At 50.7% G+C, this 24230-nt stretch overlaps 1 protein-coding gene across 1 annotated transcript; it reads left to right on the plus strand.

Annotated features, from left to right (window-relative positions):
• Positions 1 to 822: 822 nt before the first annotated feature.
• Positions 823 to 24181, plus strand: PLAT (plasminogen activator, tissue type). Its single transcript, XM_002918362.4, has 14 exons — positions 823 to 980; positions 12325 to 12422; positions 13310 to 13352; positions 15229 to 15366; positions 15734 to 15844; positions 16207 to 16381; positions 17031 to 17122; positions 18350 to 18524; positions 19030 to 19115; positions 20469 to 20664; positions 20778 to 20914; positions 21044 to 21184; positions 22054 to 22220; positions 23535 to 24181. The coding sequence occupies exons 2-14, from the start codon at positions 12351 to 12353 to the stop codon at positions 23691 to 23693; spliced, it is 1692 nt and encodes a 563-aa protein (XP_002918408.1). The 5' UTR covers positions 823 to 980; positions 12325 to 12350; the 3' UTR covers positions 23694 to 24181.
• The last annotated feature ends 49 nt before the right edge of the window (positions 24182 to 24230 follow it).

Consider the following 24230-nt stretch of genomic DNA (forward strand, 5'->3'; position numbering starts at 1 on the left):
ATCACGCCCTGAGCCGAAGGCAGACGCTTCACCGCTGTGCCACCCAGGCGCCCCCGAGGGGCATTTACTTTTAAGAGCAAACTCTGGAACAGGGGAAAGTTCCCCTCAGTTTAAGTGATGGATAGGCAATGATAGACTCTCAGGCAACGCTGTGCAGAAAAAGAGTTGACAGAGCATTGGCTCAGGGCCCCCCGACTTTATTCCACAGCCCCACTCAGAATGCTGGAACTGAGAAGTCCTCAGCCATCCCTTTACAGAGAGGTGAAATGACTTCCTCCACGATTGTAGGGAGAAGGGACAGCAAGGCAGGTGCCTGATGCAGATTCTGGGCTGGGGTACTTTCCACTGCATAGAAGCCCTGCCTGCCTTTGCGTACCGACCTCCCCCCACGCCGTTCCCCAAGCACCCCAACCCTGGCACTTCGGTGCCTGGAGGGAACTGGTCCACCTGTCTAGTCCTTCCATCCTCTTGTGTCCAGAGGGACAGATTTACTGCTGGAGATTCCGTAAGAAGCACTCGGTCCTCCTCTGTATGTCTTCGTTTAGAACTGTAAATTCCTCTTTCCATGATAGGCTTACAGCCATCTGATCCTGGGGGTCCCATTTAGGTCATGGACTAGGGCTTTAAAGGAAGATGATTGTTAAGGTTCCGTCCAACTCCCAAATTCCTGTGATCCGATGACATCAGGACTGTGAATAATCAGGCTGGCCCTAAGCCAGGTTGGGCTGTGCTGCTTCCATCAGAAACTTCCTCCCCCTCTTTATAAAAACAGGCCCGCCCCGTTGGGCTCCCTCATGGCCCTGTCCACTGGGCATCCTCCTGCTGCAGAGAAACCCGCCCACCCGGGGCCACTGACCCCACCCCGTCTTGAAATTTAAAGCAGGCTGGAGCTGTGCAAGGAGATTGGAGCTGAGGTCCTGCAAGAGCCAAGGGCTGAAGAGAAAGCTCTCGGAGGGAGGGAAGCAAGGCCAGCAGCGGCGGTAAGTTGAATTCTGTGCCTCCCTGTCTGTCCATCTCCTCCTGTCTCTCTTAAAAGTGTTTCTGGCAAACTGAGCCAATAGAGGAATGCCTGAATGAGGGACTGACTGTGTAATTCAGGCAAGAAGCGGATTAGCTAGAATCCGAGCCCAAAGGGAGCCTTCTTTTTGTATCCGCATTTCATTGGGCTGGGCTGAAGCCTTTTGGAGGGGCCAGGGCGTTCAGGGGAAGAGAGAATAGGAGGGATTATTTCTTGGAGAAGAAATCTCTGCAGAGTAAAGGGGAAAATGAAAAGAATTAGAAATGCTCTGAAAAGACAATGGGAGCCCCTCATGACTAACGGGCAAAAAACGTGCAATCAGTTGCCTTCAGGACTGGTGGCTCTCAGAGCCTGGAGGGTCCCCGGTGTCTAGCTGCTGCCCTCCCTCAGTGAGCCCATTAAGAAACCGAGGCTGGGGATGGGGCGGGGGTGGTGCCCGACTTGCCTCCGAGCAGGATTAACTAGGTGGGGAGTGCTGGGAAACAGAAGGCCTCTGATCTCCCCCCACATCCCCGGCCCCCCATCTCCACTGGTCAGTTTTTGTCCAGTGTGCAAATGTGAGGTCGTCTTAAAGGACTTTTCAATTACAGGGGGCAGATTAACATCAACGGCTTTTCTTCCTAACGCACTCTGCAGGACGCATATCAGGGCTTTCCAGATTTTTGCTGTTATTATCTTTATTTTCTTAACCTCCCTGGGAGGGAGGACGACAGGAGGGAGCCAGCCAAGTAGGAAAACATGCTGAGCTCCCAGGTAACTAGTGACAAACTCAAATGCAAAGAAGTGTGGAAATGCTGATTAACCTGGTGATCAAGTCGGATTAATAATGGTGATCTCCTGCAGTGGATTGATGATGGAAAAAAATTATGTGTATGTGTGTGTGCTTTTGCAATTCCATGAAGAAATTCTGCAAATGCAACTAGTAAGTGGAGTCCCCTCAAAGGTGACTTCCTAGCAATTCTTGCCCATGGGCAGGAAGACTCATCCTGGGAGCTAGACGCCGACTTGTCCAGAATCAATATATGACAGTCAGCGTGAGTGCTTCCTGTGAGAGCAGAGCCGGACTCGGGGCACCAGCAGGGCTTTGGGAATGTTGACATAGAAATAGCTCCACACCACCCACCAATTTATTCTACCCAAAGTGTTCTCAGATGCCAACCTCAAACCTCGGGGTCTCATCGAGGATAAATGGTAGCTCCCCTCGGCCAGGGGCTCAGTCTCTGTCCGGACTCCCTAAGACCAACGCAGTTTGTTTTGTGATACCTCGTGTCAGATACTCCTGGTGTCTGCTCTACTATCAGTGGCTTCATCGCACGGCGGGACAGTCAATGTGGCCAGGGCGTAGCTGAGGGACAGCTGTGATTTGTGCTCATTGAGGAGGGGCTCTGGGACTAGGCTTCATTTTCCTGGGTCCCAGCATGTTGAGTAGAACCATGCTTAGTACATTCCAAACTATCGTAACCAGCAGCCTGGCCATATCCATTGACCATACCCATCTAACGCTTTTGTAAATGACTGCCTGGGACCACAGAGCATTCGGGGAAACTTACTGTCCAGGGGAGGCCTGGTGCAAATCTGCAAACGCACCTTTTCTGGTTAGGGAGTTTAATAGCAACTGAAGGGGCCCTTTGACTAAGATCGTCATTTGCAAGGAGGAGTGCCAGCTTCAGGATTTCCAAAGCCTTTAAAATGTGTGCGGGTTATTTTCGATCAGACAGTTGAGGGGGCAACATGGTTCACAAGAATGGTGGCAAACTTAGCTCCAGTCCAAATTCAAAGTCCATACACTTCTCAGAGACACCGAGTGCCTGGCGCTGAGGAAGAATTTAGGTGCTGAGCTGAAATGTTCAATTTCACTTGATAATTTGGTATCGTGCATCTATAATCTCAGAATAAAATTTCTACTTTGTGTGTGTGAATTTCAGCTCTGCTCGGATAAGATGGCTAGGATGGACAAGTGACCAGAACATTCTCTTCATTCTTTCTTTGCGTCATTAGCTGCACATGGAGAAAAATTCTGTGCATAGTTTCAAGGTATAAGCCTCATTTTAAGCCAACCAGCTCACAAGACCATGTGGTAGTCTCAAATCAAACCAGATAAAAGAATGAGGACAACTTAGACTCACAGAAAGTCGGACCTAGAGAGAATCTTAGCGGCCATTCGCTGCGCTCCAACCCCAGGTCCAGCCACATGGTCTCCTAATACTGGCTTCGTCGTCTGCTTACATAGAAAAATAGCACATTTTCTTGGCGATCTTTCATACATTTTCCTGCCTGAGAAATTGACTTCCGGAGAAGAGGGCAGAGTGACAGGCAAGCCTCTTGATCGCCTGAAAAGTAACCTGCATGATAGAAGGGAGAAGGAACCAGGTGCCAGGCACACAGCAGGCATTTCATTAACATTTTTAAAAGGGCTGCCTTGGGCAAGTTCTGGTGCCTATTACCGTTACCCAGGAAATACTGACTAGCTGTTCTTCCTATAAAACTGAGCGCGATTGTGTGTCTTCCACAGCTGCCTGGCACGGTCTGTGCCAACAGCCGTGATCCTGAGGGGGGCTCTTGGCCAGCAGGCCCACGGGCAGGCAAGCCCGACTGGCCTATGTCATGCTCTTGCCACGGGCGTCAGGGCTTGGAGAGGTTGGGTGGGGACTGATCTAGAAAACCTGATTCCACCTTGAGCCTCTGAAGTAACCCACTTCAAGGTCAGGCTGAACCTAGATTCTGAGATACCTTTGTATTCAAAGCCTTGTCTGTTTATTATATGGTCACAAATATTCCATTAATTTACAACCAGACATTAGGGAATCGAAACCGAACTCATGCCCCAAAGGCTCCTGCGTCCTTGGAACTCTTGGGCTTTCCAAACCATACTTCCTCCTAGGGATGCTCTGGAAAGGAGAGCCTGGGGCATGTGAGTCGTGTTCCTTCGCCCGGTGGAAGGTGTTCGTGCTGAAGAGTAAGGGGCTCTGGCTGCTTGCTGCTGTTACCCTGGGCCCCCAGCAATAGTCGCCTCTTGGCAATATGCTCCAGGAACACCTCTTTATTTTGTTCAACCAACAGCTTACATAATACCAATTCCAGGAAGCCTACCTTGACCACCTCTTACCTCAACGAGAGAAAGCTAGATCGCCCTCCTCCACGTTCTACTAAGACCCTTTCTTCCTCTGCATTTCCTCCTCTATCGTTGCCTCCCTGCATATACCACAGCGCGATCCCACTGCACTACGATGACCTAACTACTTGTCTGTCCTGTGCCGAAACTATGAGTTTTTGAGGACAGAGCATAACGTCTTTATGCCACGGAGCCTGTGCCTGGTGGGTGGTTGGTGCTCTCCATTCACGATGGTAAACACACAGACCATGAACTCAAGAAAGGAGGGAATTAGACTGAGCTGGGACTTGGAGGAGAGGTGGGTGGGGGGAGGATCTGATAGCACCCAAGCAGCCCGTTTGTGAGAGATCTTGGCACGAACAGCTTGATGTCCGCTGAGGCCTTGGCAGGTAGAGGCAGGACACCCAGTAGAGAAGCTAAGCCCAGCAACCTGCTAGGAGTAATCTAAAAGGGGAAGACCGCCAGTCAACTGGATCTCTGCCACTTTTCACATTTTGTCCTGTTCATAGAAAAGAGAAACTTGTTTTATTTTGCCTTGTCGTAGCAAGAGTCTGTGTCTGCCACCTGGGCTGCAGAGAAAAAGGGAAGTTGTTTTTTTTCTTTTTCTGGGAAGCTCCGGTTTCCTTATTTTTCTAGCCTAATGTCTCTGGGTTTGTTTTTTTTTTTTTAAGATTTTATTTATTTATTCGACAGAGATAGAGACAGCCAGCGAGAGAGGGAACACAAGCAGGGGGAATGGGAGAGGAAGAAGCAGGCTCATAGCAGAGGATCCTGATGTGGGGCTCGATGCCATAACGCCGGGATCACGCCCTGAGCTGAAGGCAGACGCTTAACCGCTGTGCCACCCAGGCGCCCCTAATGTCTCTGGTTTTTAAACATCCACGCGGTCTGCATCAGACCGACCTTCTCAGTAGCAAGGGTCTGATTTTCCAGCTGTCTCGGGTGTTAATTCCAGCTTCCTCTGAGAGCCCAGAGTAGCCCTGATGTAAGTAGGTCCCGGAAAGGCAAATATAAAAAACATTAAAAATAGGATAAAAGACACCACCTCATACGCAGGAAACAATGGCTCCTGTGAATGCTGTTCTGTGCATGTAGACAGAAGGTATGAACTTTGATACCAGTCGTAAAGAATCCGGTTGCAGGTTATCACAAGATGGCCACATGATCTAGGAAACAGTATTTGCGTATTAATGCTTGACCGCAGTGGGGAACCCCATAGACGTTAGCATCTTTCTCCCTTGGTAGCTTTCGGTTGTTTTTCCAAGGAGAAGCTGTTAACATTGGTGCTCCCGTTATTGAAGGACGCTCGTGACAGTCAGTGTGGTTGACCTTACTGTGCACTGGCCATTGCGTGGAGCCTTTGCCTGCTTCTTCTCTAATTGCTGTAGTAATTCAGCAAGGTGGGAATGATTGGCCCATTAGAAAATCCAGGAAACCACACTCAACCTGTGTGTCATAGTTGTGCCATGGAATTTGAAGTTAAGACTCCAGAGGCTATGCCCCTTGCACTGTGACATGCTGCCCTTCCCAAATAGCAACTCTGAGTGCATTAAAAATATTACGGTCCAGCATCAGGACACAGGAAGGAGTGGTGGAAAAAGTGTTGGGCTCGAGTCCTGACACCACCTCTCACCACGTATCTCGCCTTAGGGCCAAGGCCCTTAGACTTCTTTGAAGTTCCGATTCTCTCATCTGTAAAAACGAGAGAATACTATTGCCTTAAATGATTCAATGGTTGTAAAAGGGTTTTGTAAACGTTGCCTGGCAAGTGGTAGGTACTCAAATGCCTGTGGAGCAAGTGGCGTTAATCCACATACAGCTCTCAAAAACACCCTGTCACATCGCTTTCCTGTGAGCCCGGGAAGATGAGGACAAAACCAGTAATGATCCAAGGAAAGCTTCTGATCGGTTTTCTGACTCATGAGTGTTGAAATGTGGAGGTAAGCTGAAGAATTATCAAAGTATTGCGTATTTCATTGCTTTGCAGTGATGGTGGCTTTAGGGAGTGGGAGGAACACAAGGAACTACCTTCATGCTTATGATGAGACACTGTTTTAGATTAACATCAGATCGCAGCGTTTGTTTAAATTCAAAAGTTGGGGTTAACATTTTATTGCACTGACTAATTGTGTTAGTGTTTGTCAGCTGAACCTTGTTTTTTTCTTCATAGGATAGAAAGTTTATTAGGAAAGGGTTTCTTTTGTTTTTATCCTAAAAGGAGGCAGGACGGACTTCTGTTTTCCTAGACCCACAACCAGCACCCCCTTACTTCCTCCAAACAACGGGTTTACCCGGCAGAGGGTGGACAGGGAGCAGAGGACAGTGCTCAGTGTTGTTTTCAGTGTCACCAGGTGAATTTCATGTAACTCAGACACAAGTCACCCACCTGTAGTTTGAAGATGTTTGGAGAGAATTCTGCCCTGAGTAACTAGTGAGATGGGTGGGAGCTGGGAGAGGATTCTGTTCTATTCCCTTCATTGGAATGGATCAAATTAGATAAGAGACAGATTCTTCCTCTCTTGTCCTCTTGTCATGAAAGCAGACAATTCAAGAAGAGAGAAAATAAACTCTGACACACAGAAGATTAAGTATTGAAAAGTTAAGACTTGTTTACATGATGGTGGTGTTTGAAAATGGTTTTTATTCTGAGAGCACGGCCTCTGTAAAAAGCAGGACCTGTGTAAGTGAGACCGGGGCTACCAGGCTAGGGGCTCCTGTCCTGGGCTCTATCTGGAACCCACAAAGGTGAGCTTGTTGGGGGGCCCACCTGTGGGGGCAGGGCTCCTCCTGCCATCTCACCCCCTCTCTTGTCCCAACTCTAATGACATGCCTTTGCTGGTTGAAGGAGTTCTTCCTTGGACCATTTTTTTTCTAATTTGTTGGCGTCCGTTCTGGGCCACGGTGGTTGGGGGTGGAAGGAGGGTGTTGTTTGTTTTAAAGCCATGAGTCACTTTAGAGTATTGGGATTCTTGGAGACAGACTCTCTCTCCCTCAGATTTCCAGAGAGAAGCTTTGCAAAGCAATCATACCCCGAGAATCTCCTCTACCAAAGATTAAGGTTGCAAACCTTGCACACGCTGTAAAATTTGATCCTTGTATCAACTTACTTTTGTCTTTCCCTTGCAATTTTCCCTCCGTCTAGCCTGCTCATATTTCTGCCTTTTTCTTGCTGGCTGGAGTAAAAACTACAAGTCCTCGAGTTCTATACCAGCTGGGGCAATTGCACTGTTTGTACCTAGAATCATAGAACTTGACTGAGTGATGGTCTCTGTACATTTTTCCACTGCAGGTCACTTTCACACATGTGGTTGTGCTTAAATAAAAGTACTTATACGCATTTTTAAGTGTTTCGCAGTTTATACCCATTATATCATTTGTTCTCACAACAGCAGAAACCACAGTGTGTCAGCCCTGGAGGAACCCTCGAGAGTCCAGCCCGCTTGGTTTTGCATCCCTGGGAGAGGATTTTATGTCTTAAAATATAGACATTTTTGGGAAGAGCAGTGTATCAATTTTTACTCAGTCATTCTAACCTTACATGAATCAGCATATCAGCCCCTTTCTGGAGGACAGATTTTTTTTTTTCTCTAAAGATTTCATTTATTTATTTGACAGAGAGAGAGAGACAGCCAGCGAGAGAGGGAACACAAGCAGGGGGAGTGGGGGAGGAAAGCAGGCTCATAGCAGTGGAGCCTGATGTGGGGCTCGATCCCATAACGCCGGGGTCACGCCCTGAGCCGAAGGCAGACGCTCAACCGCTGTGCCACCCAGGCGCCCCAGATTTTTTTTTTTTAATTTTATTTATCTGACAGAAAGAGGGAGTGCACAAGCAGGGGAAGCAGCAGGCAAAGGGAGAGGGAGAAAGCAGGCTCCCCGCTGAGCAGGGAGCCCGATGTGGGGCTTGACCCCAGGACCCTGGGATCATGACCTGAGCTGAAGGCAGACGCTTAACCAACTGAGCCACCCAGGCGTCCCCAGAGGGTAGATTTTTAAGGGGGAAGATGGAGAGGGTAGGGCAGTGGAGGGTAAAGGGCAATGCAAAGGGGCATGGAGGGGCCTCTGGGTGGCTCAGTCAGTTAAGCATCCGACTCTTGACGGCAGCGCAGATCATGGTCTCAGGTCATGATCTCAGGGTCGTGAGATTGAGCCCTGCATCTGGGCTCAGGGGGGAGTCTTCTTGAGATTCTCTCTCTGTCTCTCCCTCACCCCCCTCATTCGTGTGTGCATGTGTGTACTCGCTCTCAAATAAATAAATCTTCAAAAAAAAAAAAAGGCACGTGTAAAGGCACTGAGGACAAGAGCTCATCTACTTTTCCCCAGGTCCTTCCTCTAGCTGTCCTGCTGCCGTTCCAGCGGCCTCACCCAATGCAGACTCAAACAGCTGTGAATGGGTGCCCATCAGTCAGCACCCCCTATGCTACCACTGCAGAAATGAACACCGAGTTCCTGGCTAGCATGACCACTGATGTCTCAGCCACAGTGGCACACTTCCTTGGCTCTAGCAGAGTAACCCCCTCCCTGGTTACCAGTCCATTGTTCCTGTTTTCCCTAGAACAGTCATCACTCATGGTTGCTCAGAAGGGCCAGGGAACAGAGTAGCCAGCAGGACCCAATGCAGCTTCCAGACAGAAGGTCAGAGATGCTCTGGAAGCAGATGAGTCTTCGATGTGCAGGCTGTGCCCCGCACCAGGATTCCTGCCCATGCATCCTTGAAATCCAGGCCATTCTTTATTCGCCAGGCCCTGTGTCCTGGTTTTATTTTGTTTTTTTCCGCACAGATTCTTTGTCAATTTGCCAAGCTCTGTGTCTGCTGAACTCCATCCACCAGAGAGGGTGCCTTTTGCAAATCTGCAGGAATCAGCTTTGTGTGCTAGCGTGGGTCTGCCAGGGCTGGGGCCCTGGGACCTTGGGGACCAAAGGCCTTATGGCCATTGCACCGTTACTCTCACACAGCGACGCTTTCAGTGATTCAGAGACTCCAGTCTAACAAAAGTGAGCCATCCTGGTGGTTTTCCTTTTTCCTTCCTTCCTTCCTTTTCCTTCCTTGCTTTTTTAGTTCTCTGACTCCGGGAAACTATGAAATAGAGCAAAAGGAAGAGAACACAGGGAAAAAAACAACAAGCTGTCTTTGTATTTAGGAAACGAGCCTCGAAGGACTCCTTACACTTGCTCTGCACACCTCACCTTCCACCCTCCTCACCGTGAGCACGCAGGGCTCCTGCCTTTGGCGACAGCCAGTGCTGCACAGCATTGAAGCCTGTCCTGGCGCTGGCTGGCCCCACGACCCGGAGTCTGCATCCCTGTTTCTGGTATTCACTTTGTTCTTTGTCCAGGCACTGCCCCCAGGCCTCTACACCCACCTCTGTAATAAGGCAAAACAAGGACACATTTTTTCCTCCTCTCTTCCTTCTCCCTTGTCTTTGGACTGCACTGCTTGTCTGCTGTCGGGATGACTCATTTCTTTGTCATCCTCCTACCCCATTCGGCCTGTCCAGATGCTCTCACTGCCTCTGTGCAGCGAGATGGAGCTATTGCCTTGTTTGAGATTGTCACCTGGTCAGCTCAAGGCCCAGCAAGGCCCCCAAAAGTGGAGGAAGATAAGGACTGACAGAACGGAGAGTGTCTCAGACTCTCCCAGGAGCAAAAGACAAAAATAAACTTCTTTGCCCCTGAGTTGCCACGGTTTTCACACGATCACACCACACGATGCAGCTGTGGGAGCCGCAGTGGAAGCCTTAGGTCATGCTCCGCCTCCCCATCTGGCCCCCCTCCCCCATTTGTCCGGGGAATACAAATGTGTCAATACTGCACTTCTCACTTGGAAATTTTCCAACATCTAGAATTCTGTTCCAGTTAGAAGGACCCAGAGGTCCTTTTTTTTGGGGGGGGGGGTAGGACCCTGAATTCTTGAAATAAAAATATCTTGGTGGGCATCCAGAGAAAAGAGGAAAGTAACCCCCCTGGGAAAGGGCTGGCTGGTTTGACAGGCAATGCTAAGGAGGGTTAAGTTCCTTGTTGACTGGTGGCTCATTTTCTCATTCATTGTTTCAGAATTTCTTCATAGAGTCCCCAACAGCTACCTCAAGGCTTGGCCAAGATAATAAAGGATGGGACACTCTAGGTGCATATGTGGACAGGATTAACATCCGGAAGAAAGAGGGCGAATGCATTTAACAAGATCTATTTTAAAAGGTTATAAGAAATGGGATGAAATTAAGAAGGAAAATTTAAGAGGGGTTTTGGGAAGTTTTGAGAAAGAGGAAATCCAGAGCAGTTCCCTGTGATCAGAAGATTCCACCAAGTGCTCTTGTTTCGGACGGGCTTAGCTCATTACTACTCTCTTCTGAAACTTCAAGAAGCCTGGGAGCAGTAGCAAGCTTCCTCCTCCCAGTGAGAAAAGGGCCCCCAAAGAGCACACCCTATGTAGCCCGCTGCCCGGGAGGAGGGACCTTGGCACTCCAAATTAGAACAAAGGCAGATTGGATCCTGCCTTCTTTCTGTTTCCTTCACAATGCGGGAGGGGGGTGGGGACGGGCTGTGCTGGTTGGCCAGAGGGCCCTCTGAGCCTCCAGTGCATTTTCTCGTTGGAATTCTGTCCACCGCCCCCGCTGCTCCCACGCACCCCCCCATTTGCCCTCTTCTGCTTGTCCCCAGCAGCCCCATTAGAAGCAGTGGGGCATAAAGAGTCCCCCCACCCCCACTCACCCTTTCTTTTTACCCTTGCTCTGAAGGGGGCCTGTGGCCAGGGAGGGGAAGGGCACTTCCAACAGGGAAGTTCTTTGCAAAGGAACAAAGGAGGCAGAGCCAGGCCGGGACGAAAGTCTCCGATCTGACAGAGCCCTGAGGATCCTTGCGATGGGGGAGGGGTGGGACCCAAAGTTGTTGTGACTGAAGGGAAATGAGTCAAGGGAAGAAATGCCCTGATTTAATTCTTGTGGACAAAGGAGTGAGTGGGCCTGCCAGACCACAAAATAACACCCCGACCAACTAACCTAGTTTAAGCTACAGAGGGCAAGATCACTGGGGAAAGGCGCTTGGAAACTGGGAATTTTGGGTCCAGGAAGATCTGAATCTAATGACCAAAAGCCAGATGCCTCCGTTCCTTTCTGCCAATCTGCAACTTCGCCTATAAGGGACAGACCTTCCAAGGGAGTGGTGGGGAGGGTGAGAGCTGGGGCAGAGGAGCATTCCTGTGCTGGATAAGGAGGTGTGGGAGTTCTAAGTGCAAGAACCCAGGTGATCGGACGTAGGTTGGCTCTGTGAGGTGCTGCAAGTAGAATCCCTATGGCGTCCTCTGAAATGTTTCGGAGGGGACATTTCTGTGGTTCCACCTAGTTGACCCCAGGGCAGAAATTCACCTTGAGGAAACTAAGCTGGGACACTGGGTCCCCAGGCTGCCAAGAAGCGCAAGGGATGGTCTCACAATTCAGCCCACAGAGATCTCTGGGCAAGATGATCTCCTGTGTCCCTTGATGGATGAATGGATAACAAGATGTGGTCTACACAGACAACCGAATCTTACTCAGCTTTAAAAAGGGAGGAGATTTGGGGGCGCCTCAGTGGTTCAGTAGGTTAAGCGTCTGACTCTTGATCTTAGCTCAGGTCTTGATCTCAGGGTTATGAGTTCAAGCCCCTTGTTGGGCTTCATGCTGGGTGTGGAACCTGTTTTACAAAAAAAAAAAAAAGGGGGGGGAGGAGATTCTGACACATGGCTCCACGTGGATGAACCTTGAGAACAGTATGCTAAGTGAAATGAGCCAGTCACAAAGGGACACGTCCTCCATGATTCCACCGTATGGGGAACCTAGAGAGCCGTCGCAGTCAGAAAGTCAAAGTACTCTACTATCTGGTGGTTGCCAGGGGAATGGACAGTAATGTTTACTAGGTGCAGAGTTTCAGTTTGGGAAGATAATAAATTCTGCAAGGGGATGGTGGTGATGGTTGCATAACAACATGAACATGCTTAATGCCACTGAACTGTGCACGTAAAATGCTTACGAGGGTCAATTTTATGTATTTTACCACAATAAAAAATATATACAATTAAAAATATCTTCCAGACATCTGTGGCATTTCCTGCTGTGGGAGTTGATGCTGGAGGGACTGGCCACAATCAAGTCGTAGGTTCTTGACCTTTGCCGTGCTCCTTGATCCCTTGATCGCACAATGACGTTTTTTCCCCTTCTTCTTTCAGAAGTTAAGGGACACTCTGAAGGGACGATGAATGCAATGAGGAGAGAGCTGGTGTGCGTCCTGCTGCTTTGCGGAGCCGCCCTCACCTTGTCCAGCCAGGTAGGAGGGCAGGGCGGGTCTGTGCCCCGTGCCTCGAGCCCGTGTACCCTCGATGGCCTCCGGAGCCCCACGGTGGGGTCCTGTCGGCGTGCAGAGGCACAGCAGACGTCAGCAGTTACAGGGCGCGGTGCACACACTCCTCCCTGCGTAGGATGCCCTGGCTTCAGGGTTCCGGGGGCAGAACCCCAGGCAGTTCTTCTGACTTGGGTAGATAGTTCTTAATTCTACTCCACCGCCACTGACTGCCTTCTTTGGAGCTGTTTTTTAAAAATGTGTTTGAATTCAGCCATAAAGCATCTTAAAAAGGTGGTGCACCAGCCATGGCCAGGGGAGCTGGCAAGCTGTCCGGCGCTGCTTACTATCTGCTTGGGATGGAGGCTAGACTATGGACGTGCTCTCTAAAAATGCCCAGCAAGCAAGGGCATCACAGAGCGCCCAGTGAACAATACCAGCACAGCGAGATTTGAGAGGAGAGAGTCGGGGATGGCTACGTGGAGGGGACGGAGGTGGGCTATGACTCCGCTGACCACATGTGGCTCTTTAAATCTAGAATTAAATGCAATAAAAAATTCAGTTCAGTTCCACTAGCCCCATTTCAAGTGCTCAGTCGCCACATGTGACTAGTGGTTACCGTATTGGACAGCACAGGCATTAAAGATTTTCATCACTCAGAAAACGATTTTGGCAGCACTGGCCTAGAAGGGGAAGACGAATTAGAAAAGAAGGCAAGAAGTGGGCATTGCACCTGGGGCCAGCTCGCTGAGGGGGAATCTTCGGGGCAGGTGGCATCTGACTGGGGGTGCAGGGACGAGCCCTGGATCAACCACATTTATTCCTGAAACACCCAGCATGTGCTGATCCTTCCTCCACCCCTGGTTGCTTTGCAGGAAATCCACCCCCGATTCAGAAGAGGAGCCAGATCTTACAGAGGTAAGGTGAAGCCGAGGTGGAAGGGGGTCTGCGGAAGCGGGAGACAGAGTCGGGGCTTAGGAGCTCGGTGTGCTCTGGGCTCGGTTGGGGATTTATCTTCCACCACACCCAGCTTACTTCACCTGTGTGAAGGTGAAATTTTGCAGGGTGATTCTGTAAAGATGCCTGTGTCACCCCTCCTCACTTACTCATTCACCTAGTTAGCTAAGGCCAGGTTCCGAGAGGACAGGAACAGGCGTGCCCTCGAGGCATCAGGCTGTCAGGGAGTCACAGAGCTCATGGGAACCTGCCCGCTCAGTGGTCTGAAGCCCATTACACAGGTGAGAAGACAGAGCCAGAGACTGAGCGACTTGCCCAAGGCCACACCGTGGCCAGGCTGCAGCTGCGCTCGTCCTCCGAGTCCTTTTCTGGGCTGCGAGCCCCATCCCGCCAGAGTCCACCTGGCATCTTTGTTAACTGCCATCTCTGTGCTTCCATGTCTTCCTGTTGGTAAAACCGGAGCAACGAACCTGGGTTACCTCACAGAAGTTCCACAGCTGTGGAAAGACTTTTCACTCTAGAGTCGACTCTAGAAACCTGAGGAACATCCCCATGAGCATTAGATGGGATTCCAAAAATAAAACGTGCTAGCAGCCAGATTGTCTTGACTCTGGTTGTAAGAACTCTGGGCCCAGCTTCAAGTCTAAAGCTACCAACTTAGGGTCCTCATTTCTTGGCCTTCATGACCTACCTAGTTCCTTTGAGTCTGGAAGGCTTTGCAACACGTCTTTTAAAGCAGCAGTTTCCCCAGCATGAGGTATGCTGTAACTTTTTTTTTTTTTTGAGAGAGAGAGTGAGCGTCCGCGCGCGCACACACACACACACACACACGGTGGGGAAAGGGGCAGAGGGAGAGGGAGAATCTTCAGAGGGCCCCAGCGAGGGGCCCAACATGGGGCTCCATCTGAGACCCTGAGATCATGACCTGAGCCAAAACCAAGAGTCAGACACTTAACCGACTGAGCCACTCAGGTGCCCCAACATATACTCTTAATGCCTTTGCTGTTGGATAGCCGGCATTTCCGACAAGGGTATCCTGGCCCCAGCGGACCCTCAGCAGAAAAACAGTATTATTTACAATGAGCATGTGTCACTTCTTTAATTAATGAAAAAGACATCTTAAGTTGGCATTCTGGTTCCCAAACAGAGAGAGACAAAGAGGGCAAGGATATCATTGCGAGTACTTACACCATGTTCATTTTATCAAAAATACTAGTGAGAGCAGCACATTCCCTACACAGACCAGATGTTAATTTTCTTTCTTTTGGGCTAGCAACATGTCATTGTAGTATGGTAATACTCATGTGGATCAAAAACTCAGGTAGACAATTCTACATATGTGCATAATTTTGATGAATTAAAATGAAAAATTAGGGGCTTCTGGGTGGCTCAGTCGGTTGGACGTCTGCCTTCAGCTCGGGTCATGATCCGGGGTCCAGGGATGGAGCCCAGATCAAGATCCCTGCTCTGCAGGGAGTCTGCCTCTCCTTCTCCCTCTGCCTCTCTTCCCTGCTTGTGCTCTCTCTTGCAAATAAATAACTAAAATCTTTAAAATATATATATAAAATAAAATAAAATGAAAAATTAGAGGATTACTTCGTAAATGTATTTTGATAGATAAGCTCTTCCAGGATGAGGGCCCGTCCAGGGAAAAAACAATCGAAGCAGTGTTTGGTGACCGGTTGGTAGGTGCGTGTTATCTTCCCGCTCGCAGCGAGGGAGGGAGGAAGGATGGGTTGTAGGACGAGCGAGCGAGGGACTCTCTCAGCAGGAGCGGGGTGGGCCGTCAGGGTCTGGGGAGCTGTGCCCTCCAGAGGCCGCCTGCCTCTCGTTCCAGGGAGCTGCAGAGATGAGAAGACGCAGACGCTGTACGTGCAGAACGAGTCGTGGCTGCGCCCGGGGCTGCGGGGCAACCGCGTGGAGTACTGCCGCTGCGTGGGCGGCCGCCCGCAGTGCCACTCGGTGCCCGTCAAAAGTACGTCCGCGCTCCCCGCCGGAGCTTCGAGCGCCCGCGTCCCCACTCCGCGGCCCACGCCCTGTGCATCCGGCCGCGCACGGAGCTTCTGGGCGTGCTCTGCCTCAGGCTGATGCGAAGGCGCTGGGCCAAAAAGTGGGACCGTGCGCTCGGGCCCCTGCTTTCTCCCGCCTGGCCTCAGCTTCCCCGTCTGTCACGTGGGGAGAACGGGCGCACCGCCTTGGGGGGCTGCTGTGAAGGAATGCGCTCCTCTTGTAAACCGCGGAGCACGGTGCCCGGCATGTGGCGCTCGCTCGTGGAATTGTAACTCCTGTTATCCTTGGAACTGCTTCGAGAGTGATCGGGCTTCCTTGTTTGGCCTTGACAGGTTGCAGCGAGCCGAGGTGCTTCAACGGCGGGATGTGTCGGCAGGCTCTCTATTTCTCCGATTTTGTCTGCCAGTGCCCTGAAGGGTTTCTGGGCAAGCGCTGTGAAATAGGTGAGTGGTAGGTGGGTGGCTGGAGAAGAGGGACAGAATCCCAAGTCTTCCCAGAAAGGAGAGGAAGTGTGTGGTGACAGGGCCGGGCGGGGACAGGGAAGGATCATCCAAGGGCCAGCTGGGAAGCCAGAGCGCTGGGCCCAGCGGGCAGAGTCTTGGGTGCCAGGCTGGAGTCTGGCTCTGCCTCTGGTCGCCTGGGTGACCCCGGCCACCCCGGTACCTCCTGTGCCCCGCCAGCTTCAGCAGCCAGCCCGCCTCGCCGGTTTGGGGTGATGACAGAGCAGACGTGAAACCCCTTTGGAAACTAAATGACGGAGAGGGGAGCTCCCATGGGAAGTGTCACATTTTCTGTTTTCAATCAGATGCCAGTGCCACCTGCTATAAGGACCAGGGTATCACCTACAGGGGCACGTGGAGCACAGCGGAAAGCGGGGCTGAGTGTGTCAACTGGAACAGCAGCGTGCTGGCCCTGAAGCCCTACAGCGGGCGGAGGCCCGACGCGGTCAGGCTGGGCCTCGGGAATCACAATTACTGCAGGTGAGAGGGCCACCTTCCCCCTGGTGAGGAGCCGCGACAGCTGGGGCAACGGCCTATAGCTGACCAGCCAGGGTTCTCCAGAGAAACAGGACCAATACGTTCTCTACCCGTACAGTGATCGATTGCAAGGAACTGGCTCAGGCCATGGTGGGGGCTGGCACGCCTGAAATCTGTGGCAGGCCAGCAGGCTGCAAACCGGCACAGGCCTCGCTGCTGCAGTCCGGAGGCGGAATCTCTTCCCAGCTTCTGCTTATAAGGCCTTGCGCAGACTGGATGAGGCTGCCCACGTGATGGAGGATAACCGCCTTTACTTCAAGTCAACTGATCGTGGCTGTTACCCAGAGCTACAAAAGCTCTTCCCAGCAGCCCCTAGATTAGTGTTCGATTAGATAACTGGGTACTGAGAGCCATAAAACTGACCGTCACAGGCCAGCCCTTGTCAACACGGCTTCTGTGCACGTCTCCTTAAACCATACTTAGTCTCCAAATGGAGACAGTGGCTAAGCCATACTTCCACCCAACATGATCCAGCTCTCCTGTGTACAGCAAAAGTGCACTGACCTTTTCCCCGGAAGGGTACAAAGTCTTTGGGTCTGAGAGGGAGGCTTCACTTTTCACCTCGCCCGGCCTTCCCCGGCTGCTATTTCAGAAACCCAGACCGAGACTCAAGGCCCTGGTGCTACGTCTTCAAGGCAGGGAAGTACAGCAGTGAGTTCTGCAGCACGCCCGCCTGCCCCAAGGGTAAGTGCAGCCTCCCTCCCCTCCCCCGGGGCGCCCCAGGCAGTAGAGGCTAGAGGACAGAGCTGATTATGTCTACAACCGAGGAGACAGAGGATTAGCCTGGTGGTTCACCATTTTGGTTGCAGAGGGAAAAAGAGTCAGGAGACTTAGGTCCTCACCTGGGCCTGGCTTCTAACTAGCTGTTTGACCTTGAGCTGGCCTCTTTACCCCCCTGACCCCCATCTCCTCATGTACAGAGGAGAAGGTAGGCCGCATTGGTGTTTGCCAGTCCTTTTGAGGATGAATGGAGATTCTCCCTTTTGTGACTGATGGGCCTATTTCTCAATCTCTCTCTCTCTTTTTAAGATGTTTACTATGAGAAGATTTTCCAAATTTAAAAATACTAAATTATAAAAAAGTGCTATGAATTGTGGTGCTTTTATAAATAATGATATCACAATAGTATAAAAAATGTGCTTTAAAGTTCTAGATATTCACATACAACAATAATGTGCCTTCTGCCTACAGGTAAGTCTGACATACCCGTGAATTTGAGGACTCTCTCCCCTCCCAGGATCGGCAGATTGGGGCTCACTGGTCTCTGGTCTAGGTGGCCTTAAAGATCACTTTAATTATGCTGTTTATAGTGGTACACTCCGCCAGTTTCAAGTGGGGAGAAAGGAGGGTAAAATGGGGCAAATTGGTGAAAATAGGCAGCACCCTTGGGTTCATATTCTCCCCCCGTGCTCAAGCCCAACAAACCCTTCAGAGCACTGGCAGACAAAATCTGAGAAGCGGGGCCTGCTAACTTGTCCCTCCACGGAAGAACTCTGATTCACTTCAACCTGTCAAGTACAAACAAGGAAATCCCCAATTACTTTCAAAGCAGCTCCAGCAGTAATCACTACTAATTGGACATAGACCCCTTCCCGCTGAGGGTGAACAAACCCTCAGGATCTCTCTACACAGCCATCTAGGAAGCCACATCCAACTGGCAAAAGTTGGCCCACCAACTAAAAGCCATTTACCATCCCTACATAAAAGGGTTGAAGGAGGAGGAAAGAGAGCAAGTGGGATGGTGTCTCATCCTTCCTATGGGCAGGCTGAGGAGGCTGCCTATGGGTGAAGGCTATCGATGCCTTCACCCTCTCAGGCCAGCAGCCCCGCTCAGGCCCTGCTGCAAACCCCGACTTGCCTGTGGTAGCATTTAATTGGTTTTGTTTCAGTTTGAGATTTCTTTTGTTCCAGAAAAAAATGAGGACTGCTACTTTGGAAAAGGGTTGGCATACCGTGGCACCTACAGCCTCACCACATCTGGTGCCTCCTGCCTCCAGTGGAGTTCCATAGTCCTAACAGGCAAGGTCTATACAGCGTGGAAGACCAATTCTCAGGCCCTGGGCCTGGGCAACCACAATTACTGCCGGTACGTAGCACAGGGTCCGGGAGATTCATGTCTGGGCAGAAGGCAGGACTGGGGTGTGGATGGGAGATTTCATGCCTAAAGTTATATGAAAGACCTAGGGGGTGAGAAGGAACCGTGGATATTATCTAGTCACGCCTATTCACTTGCTAGAATAACACCTATTATAAAGAGTGAAGTTCACCAGTTTGTCAACCCACATCCCAAGTTGGAGGTGCTGTCCCATAGCCACTTAGTCCTCATCTGTTCTGTTCTTATATGGTGACTTTCTCCCAGTGAATCATAAGAGTGTCCTCACAGCACAGCTCACAATTCCTTCCAACATCCCTGTGAGAGGAGAATGTTGTGTTGCTGATAGAAAAACAAAATTAAAGTTGTTTTCCTCTGGTGAGATCTCTGACAGAGCCAAGTTTAGAACTCAGGACCCTCCTTCCCAGATTTACTGAGCTTCCTTCCTCTGTCATACGGCTTGTGGTGGGATTGAAAATCTGAAACTCTCGTCATCTAGGAACCCAGATGGGGATGCCAAGCCTTGGTGCCACGTGCTGAAGGACCACAAGTTGACGTGGGAATACTGTGACGTGCCCCAGTGCTGTAAGGCCTGGCCCTTGGCCACCTCCCGCTGCCCAGTCTCCCTTCTTGACCATTTCCTCTGCCACTTCCTGTGTCTTCACAGCTGTCTGGTTCTGACTGTGTAGCTCCCAGATTTTCAGGAAGGCCGTGGTAGGGAGGGGCTTTCCATGACTGAAGCAATAGTGGGATGACAACGCTCTGGGCAGGTGTTCACTTCCCACGCACAAGGGTGACACAGAGGGCAAAACGAAAGAGAAGAACTTGCCAGTTTCTCTTAGAATTCATTAGGCTCTGAACTTCTGTCTCCAGATGCCTTTATTAATGATTGATGAGGTTGTGGTGAGCATGGAGGGATAGCTCACATATACTGGCTCCCTTGATAACAAAGTGCTCTCATAGAGTGCTCCCGACAATGCAGGGAGAGGCAGTCTTCCTATCTTCAGTTTCCAGAGGAGGAAACCAGCTCAGAAGTCATGGGGCCTGCCCAAGCTCACGGGGCTCCGAGTGCAGAGCCCGGTCTGATCCCGTGTCCTCTGACTCCACGGCTTGTACTCCTGCTGTGAACTCTTCCAACCTCTCTCACAGAGCCCATTTCACACAGGGGAACTGGGTGGGTGCAGGGAGTGGAAGACCGAGAGAAAATTCAAGTTGGCACATTTTGCTTAAAAACTTAAGAAATTGTCTGAGAATAGGTGATTATTACTCCGTTCCTGTGAACACACATATTAGCCAGAATGTTTCTCAAAGAACATGTTATGTAACTGGGCAGGTAGGACACAAACTACCAGTGCACTCACACCCAAGGCCAAGCATGGACAGTCCTCAGGGAGCAGTGTCAGTAAGCTCGCGCGGAGCCGGGTGGGCTGGGAGTGTTAAGAAAGCTCCGCGAGGAGGCAGGATTTCACCGAGGCCTTGAAGGATGGGCAAGGTGGAGTAGCCGGAAAAGAAATGGGGTAGACGTTCTCCAGGAGGGAGCGGCAGGGCCGCGTTATTTCTGAAGCCAGGAGGTAGTGCGGGGAAAAACTGGGGTAATGAAGCATAGCAGAAAGACCCCGTTTGGTGTCAGACAAATCTGGGTTCTAATCCGGAGGCCGCTGTGACCTTGGGCAAAAATTTCCCAGCCTCTCTGAAGTTCAGTGTCGTGAGGGCTAAAGGTAGTGTGTGTGCAGTGGTTGGTATGCACTAGGTACTCAACAGGTGAAAGCTGTGGTTTTCATTACCACGGAGACGGTTCTGTCACTCTGTACAACCCGGACACGTGCAGTAAGGCGACAGAAACTCGGGCTTCCAAGAGAAGAAACCGAGACAGGTGCGCAAGGAACTCGCCCGAGGACCACAGGTCTGGTCTCCCTTCTCTGTCCTTCCCTCTCCCAGCCACCTGTGGCCTGAGACAGTACAAGCAGCCGCAGTTTCGCATTAAAGGAGGGCTCTACGCGGACATCACCTCTCACCCGTGGCAGGCCGCCATCTTTGTCAAGAACAGGAGGTCACCAGGAGAGAGGTTTTTTTGTGGGGGAATACTGATCAGTTCCTGCTGGGTCCTGTCTGCTGCCCACTGCTTCCAGGAGAGGTAGGGACTTCGGAAAACGCAGTAGTCTCCCTAGACTTTGAGGCCTTGAAACGGGGGCCCGTGAGAAGCCGCCTCATGGCAAGCAGAGCGTCCTAAGGCTGTTTCTCCGTTAGGTATGATCCCCACCACCTTAGGGTGGTCTTGGGCAGAACATACCGAGAGGTCCCTGGAGAGGAGGAGCAGAAATTTGAAGTCGAAAAATACATCATCCATGAGGCATTTGATGACGACACTTACAACAATGATATCGGTGAGACGTCCTGTCCTCCCTGCTCCCGATGACCCCTGCCTTCCATACCCTCGCCCTCTCCTTCGTGTCCCTGTCCTCAAATCAGACGAGCATCACACGGGGCTTACTCTCTTCTCGCTCTCCTCCCAGTGCTGCTGAAACTGCAGTCGGATTCGCTACACTGTGCCCAGGAGAGCGACGCTGTCCGCACCGTGTGTCTCCCCGAGGCCAACCTGCAGCTGCCCGACTGGACAGAATGCGAGCTGTCCGGCTACGGCAAGCACGAGGCGTGTAAGTGCAAGGAAGTCTCGGCCCCATCCTGTCTGTCTGCGGGACAGCGGGGCATGCAGTTATTGAGAGGAAAAAGTCGCGAGAATGTTCTAGCCCTGGCTCAGGCACTGACGCTGTGTAACCTGCAGACTGAGAACCCATCGTCTGCCTTCCTCACCTCACGGGGTCACTGTGCAGGTCAAGAAAGGGGTGAATAGTACAAGTGTTTTGAAGGGCTTGAGATTGCAGGAAGGTTCTGATAAGCAGTGGAGACTGGTGACTAGGGTGTCCCCGGGGCTCTTTGGGCTCTTTCGACTCTCCGGTCATGTAGGCCTGAGTCCACACCCTCCGTCTGCACTTTGTGGCAGTGGGACCCAGGATCTGGGTTTTTATGTTACACGGCTCCGAGCCTCGGCCCCCTCAATGGTAACATGGGGGTAGAATTGCCTGCCTCCTTAGGTTAAGAGAATTAAATGATAGTAGGTAAAGCCAGTGGTTTCAGCTGGGGTATTTTTGCCCCCCAGAACACAATGGCCACGTCTGGAGGCATTTTTGATTGTTACAGCTGAGGATGGAGGTTTATACTAACACTTAGTGAGTCAAAGCGAGGGGGCCGCCAAACACCTGCAGTGCACGGGACAGCCCCCCTCAAAAGCTGATCTGGCCCAAATGTCAGTAGCACTGCTCCTGAGAAACCATGGGCTAAACTCTATAAAATATCTGGTTTTGTCAGTCAAAACGATATTGACAATATTTCGTAGGCTTCGACCTCATGGATCTGAGAGCCGGATCCAGGTTAGCCATTATTAGAAAAGTTAGCTTCCTCCTTCTAAAAGGTTTACAAGTAACTTTCCCTGAAACCGTCAGATATTTTCCCTTCTGTGTTTCAGCTTCTCCTTTCTATTCTGAGCGGCTGAAGGAGGCTCACGTCCGGCTGTACCCATCCAGCCGCTGCACATCACAGCACCTGTTTAACAAAACCGTCACGAACAACATGCTGTGCGCCGGAGACACGCGAAGCGGTGGGAACCAGGCAAACCTGCACGACGCCTGCCAGGTAGACATGGGGGCCTCGCCGTGCTCGAGCCCAGCCGAGGGTAAAAGCGGTCCTTGGCCCACAGGTGCCTAAGCAAGACAAAAGTTAGAGCCGAGCGGATGAGTTCATCTCGGGGAGGTGTTAGAGATTCTAGATGAGGGCCTCAAAGAAATAACACAATCGGAGAGAGATCAAAGTTACCCAAACTTAAGAAATCTAAACTGCAGGAAATTTCCCCAGTGTCTACACCGGAAACTCCGCCTGATTCAGGGTTTCCTGTAAGCCCAGGTGATTGATCGACTATTGAAGTGATGGGTAAAGCAATGCGAACGAAGCAGTGCTTGACTTGGGCGGGGTGGGGGGGGCTGGAGAATTGGAGACTCCCATGTCGAGCGGGGAGGAGGGACTGCAGCTTACTGGGAAGTACGACCCAGATGATTTGTGAGAAAGATGTTTTAAAAACTCCTATCAGCCCTAATATGAGGTTTGTCGCCCGGGAAAGCAAACTATTTCAGGCTGTGTTGGCATCCATATCAGAGTCGATACTTCTGTCTCATGGTAACAGGGCACTGGCATGAAACACACACCAACCTGTGGTGTTAGGACCTAAATATAACCAAGGCGCCACTATTGGTGAGACATTTTTGAGCCTACAGTGTGCCTGGCTCTCCACGGAGGGCCTGGGGGTTAGAGGGGAAACAAAAAGAAGGAAGCAGGGCTCTTGCATTGAAGACTTTGTGGGCTTTGTTCTTATAAGGTAAATCACATCAGCATTTTCCCTCAGTTCCTTGACGACCTTTGTCTCTTTCTGAATGGTTTCTTCAGAAACCTCGGCTGTACCCCCAGCTCAACAGTCATGAAAAGGTTGTATGTAAAGTGAAACCCTGATCTGCAAGCTTCAAGTTAAAAACAAAAACAAGAAATCATTTTGATTCGATAAGACAGTAACAGCCAACAATTGCCAAGAGTTTTACAAAACGTCATGCTTTCTCCCAATTTCTCCCAACTAATTCCCATACCAACCTCTACTGTGGGTAGTGTGATCCCTATCTTCGAGATAAGAATATCTAAGCACAGTTAGCCTAAGGCCACACAGCTAGTAAGTGGTAGAGTTAAAAGGAGGGTTGTGGCCGGAAATGTCCGAGCCATTATCTCAATTCTACTTTGCAAGGTAGATAAAGCCTATCTCTACAGGATCAAGATCACTGAGATGAAAATTTCCCTCTCTGAACCAAGTACTTTGAAGGATACAACATTAGCACTACAAATATGAACCCTAACTTCCCCCCAGAGAGTCTGTGTTTTTCCGCAAACAACTAACCTGTTCTATTGCAGGGTGACTCGGGTGGCCCCTTGGTGTGTATGAAGGACAACCGCATGACTTTGGTTGGCATCATCAGTTGGGGCATCGGCTGCGGGCAGAAAGATGTTCCTGGTATATATACCAAGGTTATTAATTACCTAGACTGGATTCAAAACAATATGCGACCGTGACCAAGGACATCCAATTCCCTGAAATCACGGGAGACCCTGCTTCCTCTCCTTGAGAAGACACACCAGGCGGAGCGCTTCTTTACAGAGCTGAGCCATCACACAGTACACGTGGGTGGCGGGGCAGGGGGAACCCATAGGAGAGGGGAAAGGATAGGTTTTCATAGGTACTTCCCATTTTAGAAGTTTTCAGGGGTTAAGATCTGATTTCAGAATATAGTTTGTCAGCTGAGAAGACGGATAAACGCCAACCCCTCTTGGAATACCACCATCTCAGGCAGAAGAGAGGGAGAAGAGAAGCCCAACCTCCTGATCTGTCACCACGAGAAGCTTTGGAAATGGGACCACAAAGATAAAAGCATGTCTCGATAGTAAAAAACATAACTAGGTCCTTCAGGAAGGAAGGATTGCTTTAGAAATGGAATGTCTATTTATAGTCACGGGGAAGCCCGACAGGGGCCTCCTAGTAAGGGCTGGGCTGGCTGGCCAGATCACACTCCTCACCACCACCTTGAAACCAAGCATTTGACCTTTCCCTTT

Source organism: Ailuropoda melanoleuca, chromosome 18 (genome assembly GCF_002007445.2).
Source record: "Ailuropoda melanoleuca isolate Jingjing chromosome 18, ASM200744v2, whole genome shotgun sequence".
Taxonomy (NCBI): Eukaryota; Metazoa; Chordata; class Mammalia; order Carnivora; family Ursidae; genus Ailuropoda; species Ailuropoda melanoleuca.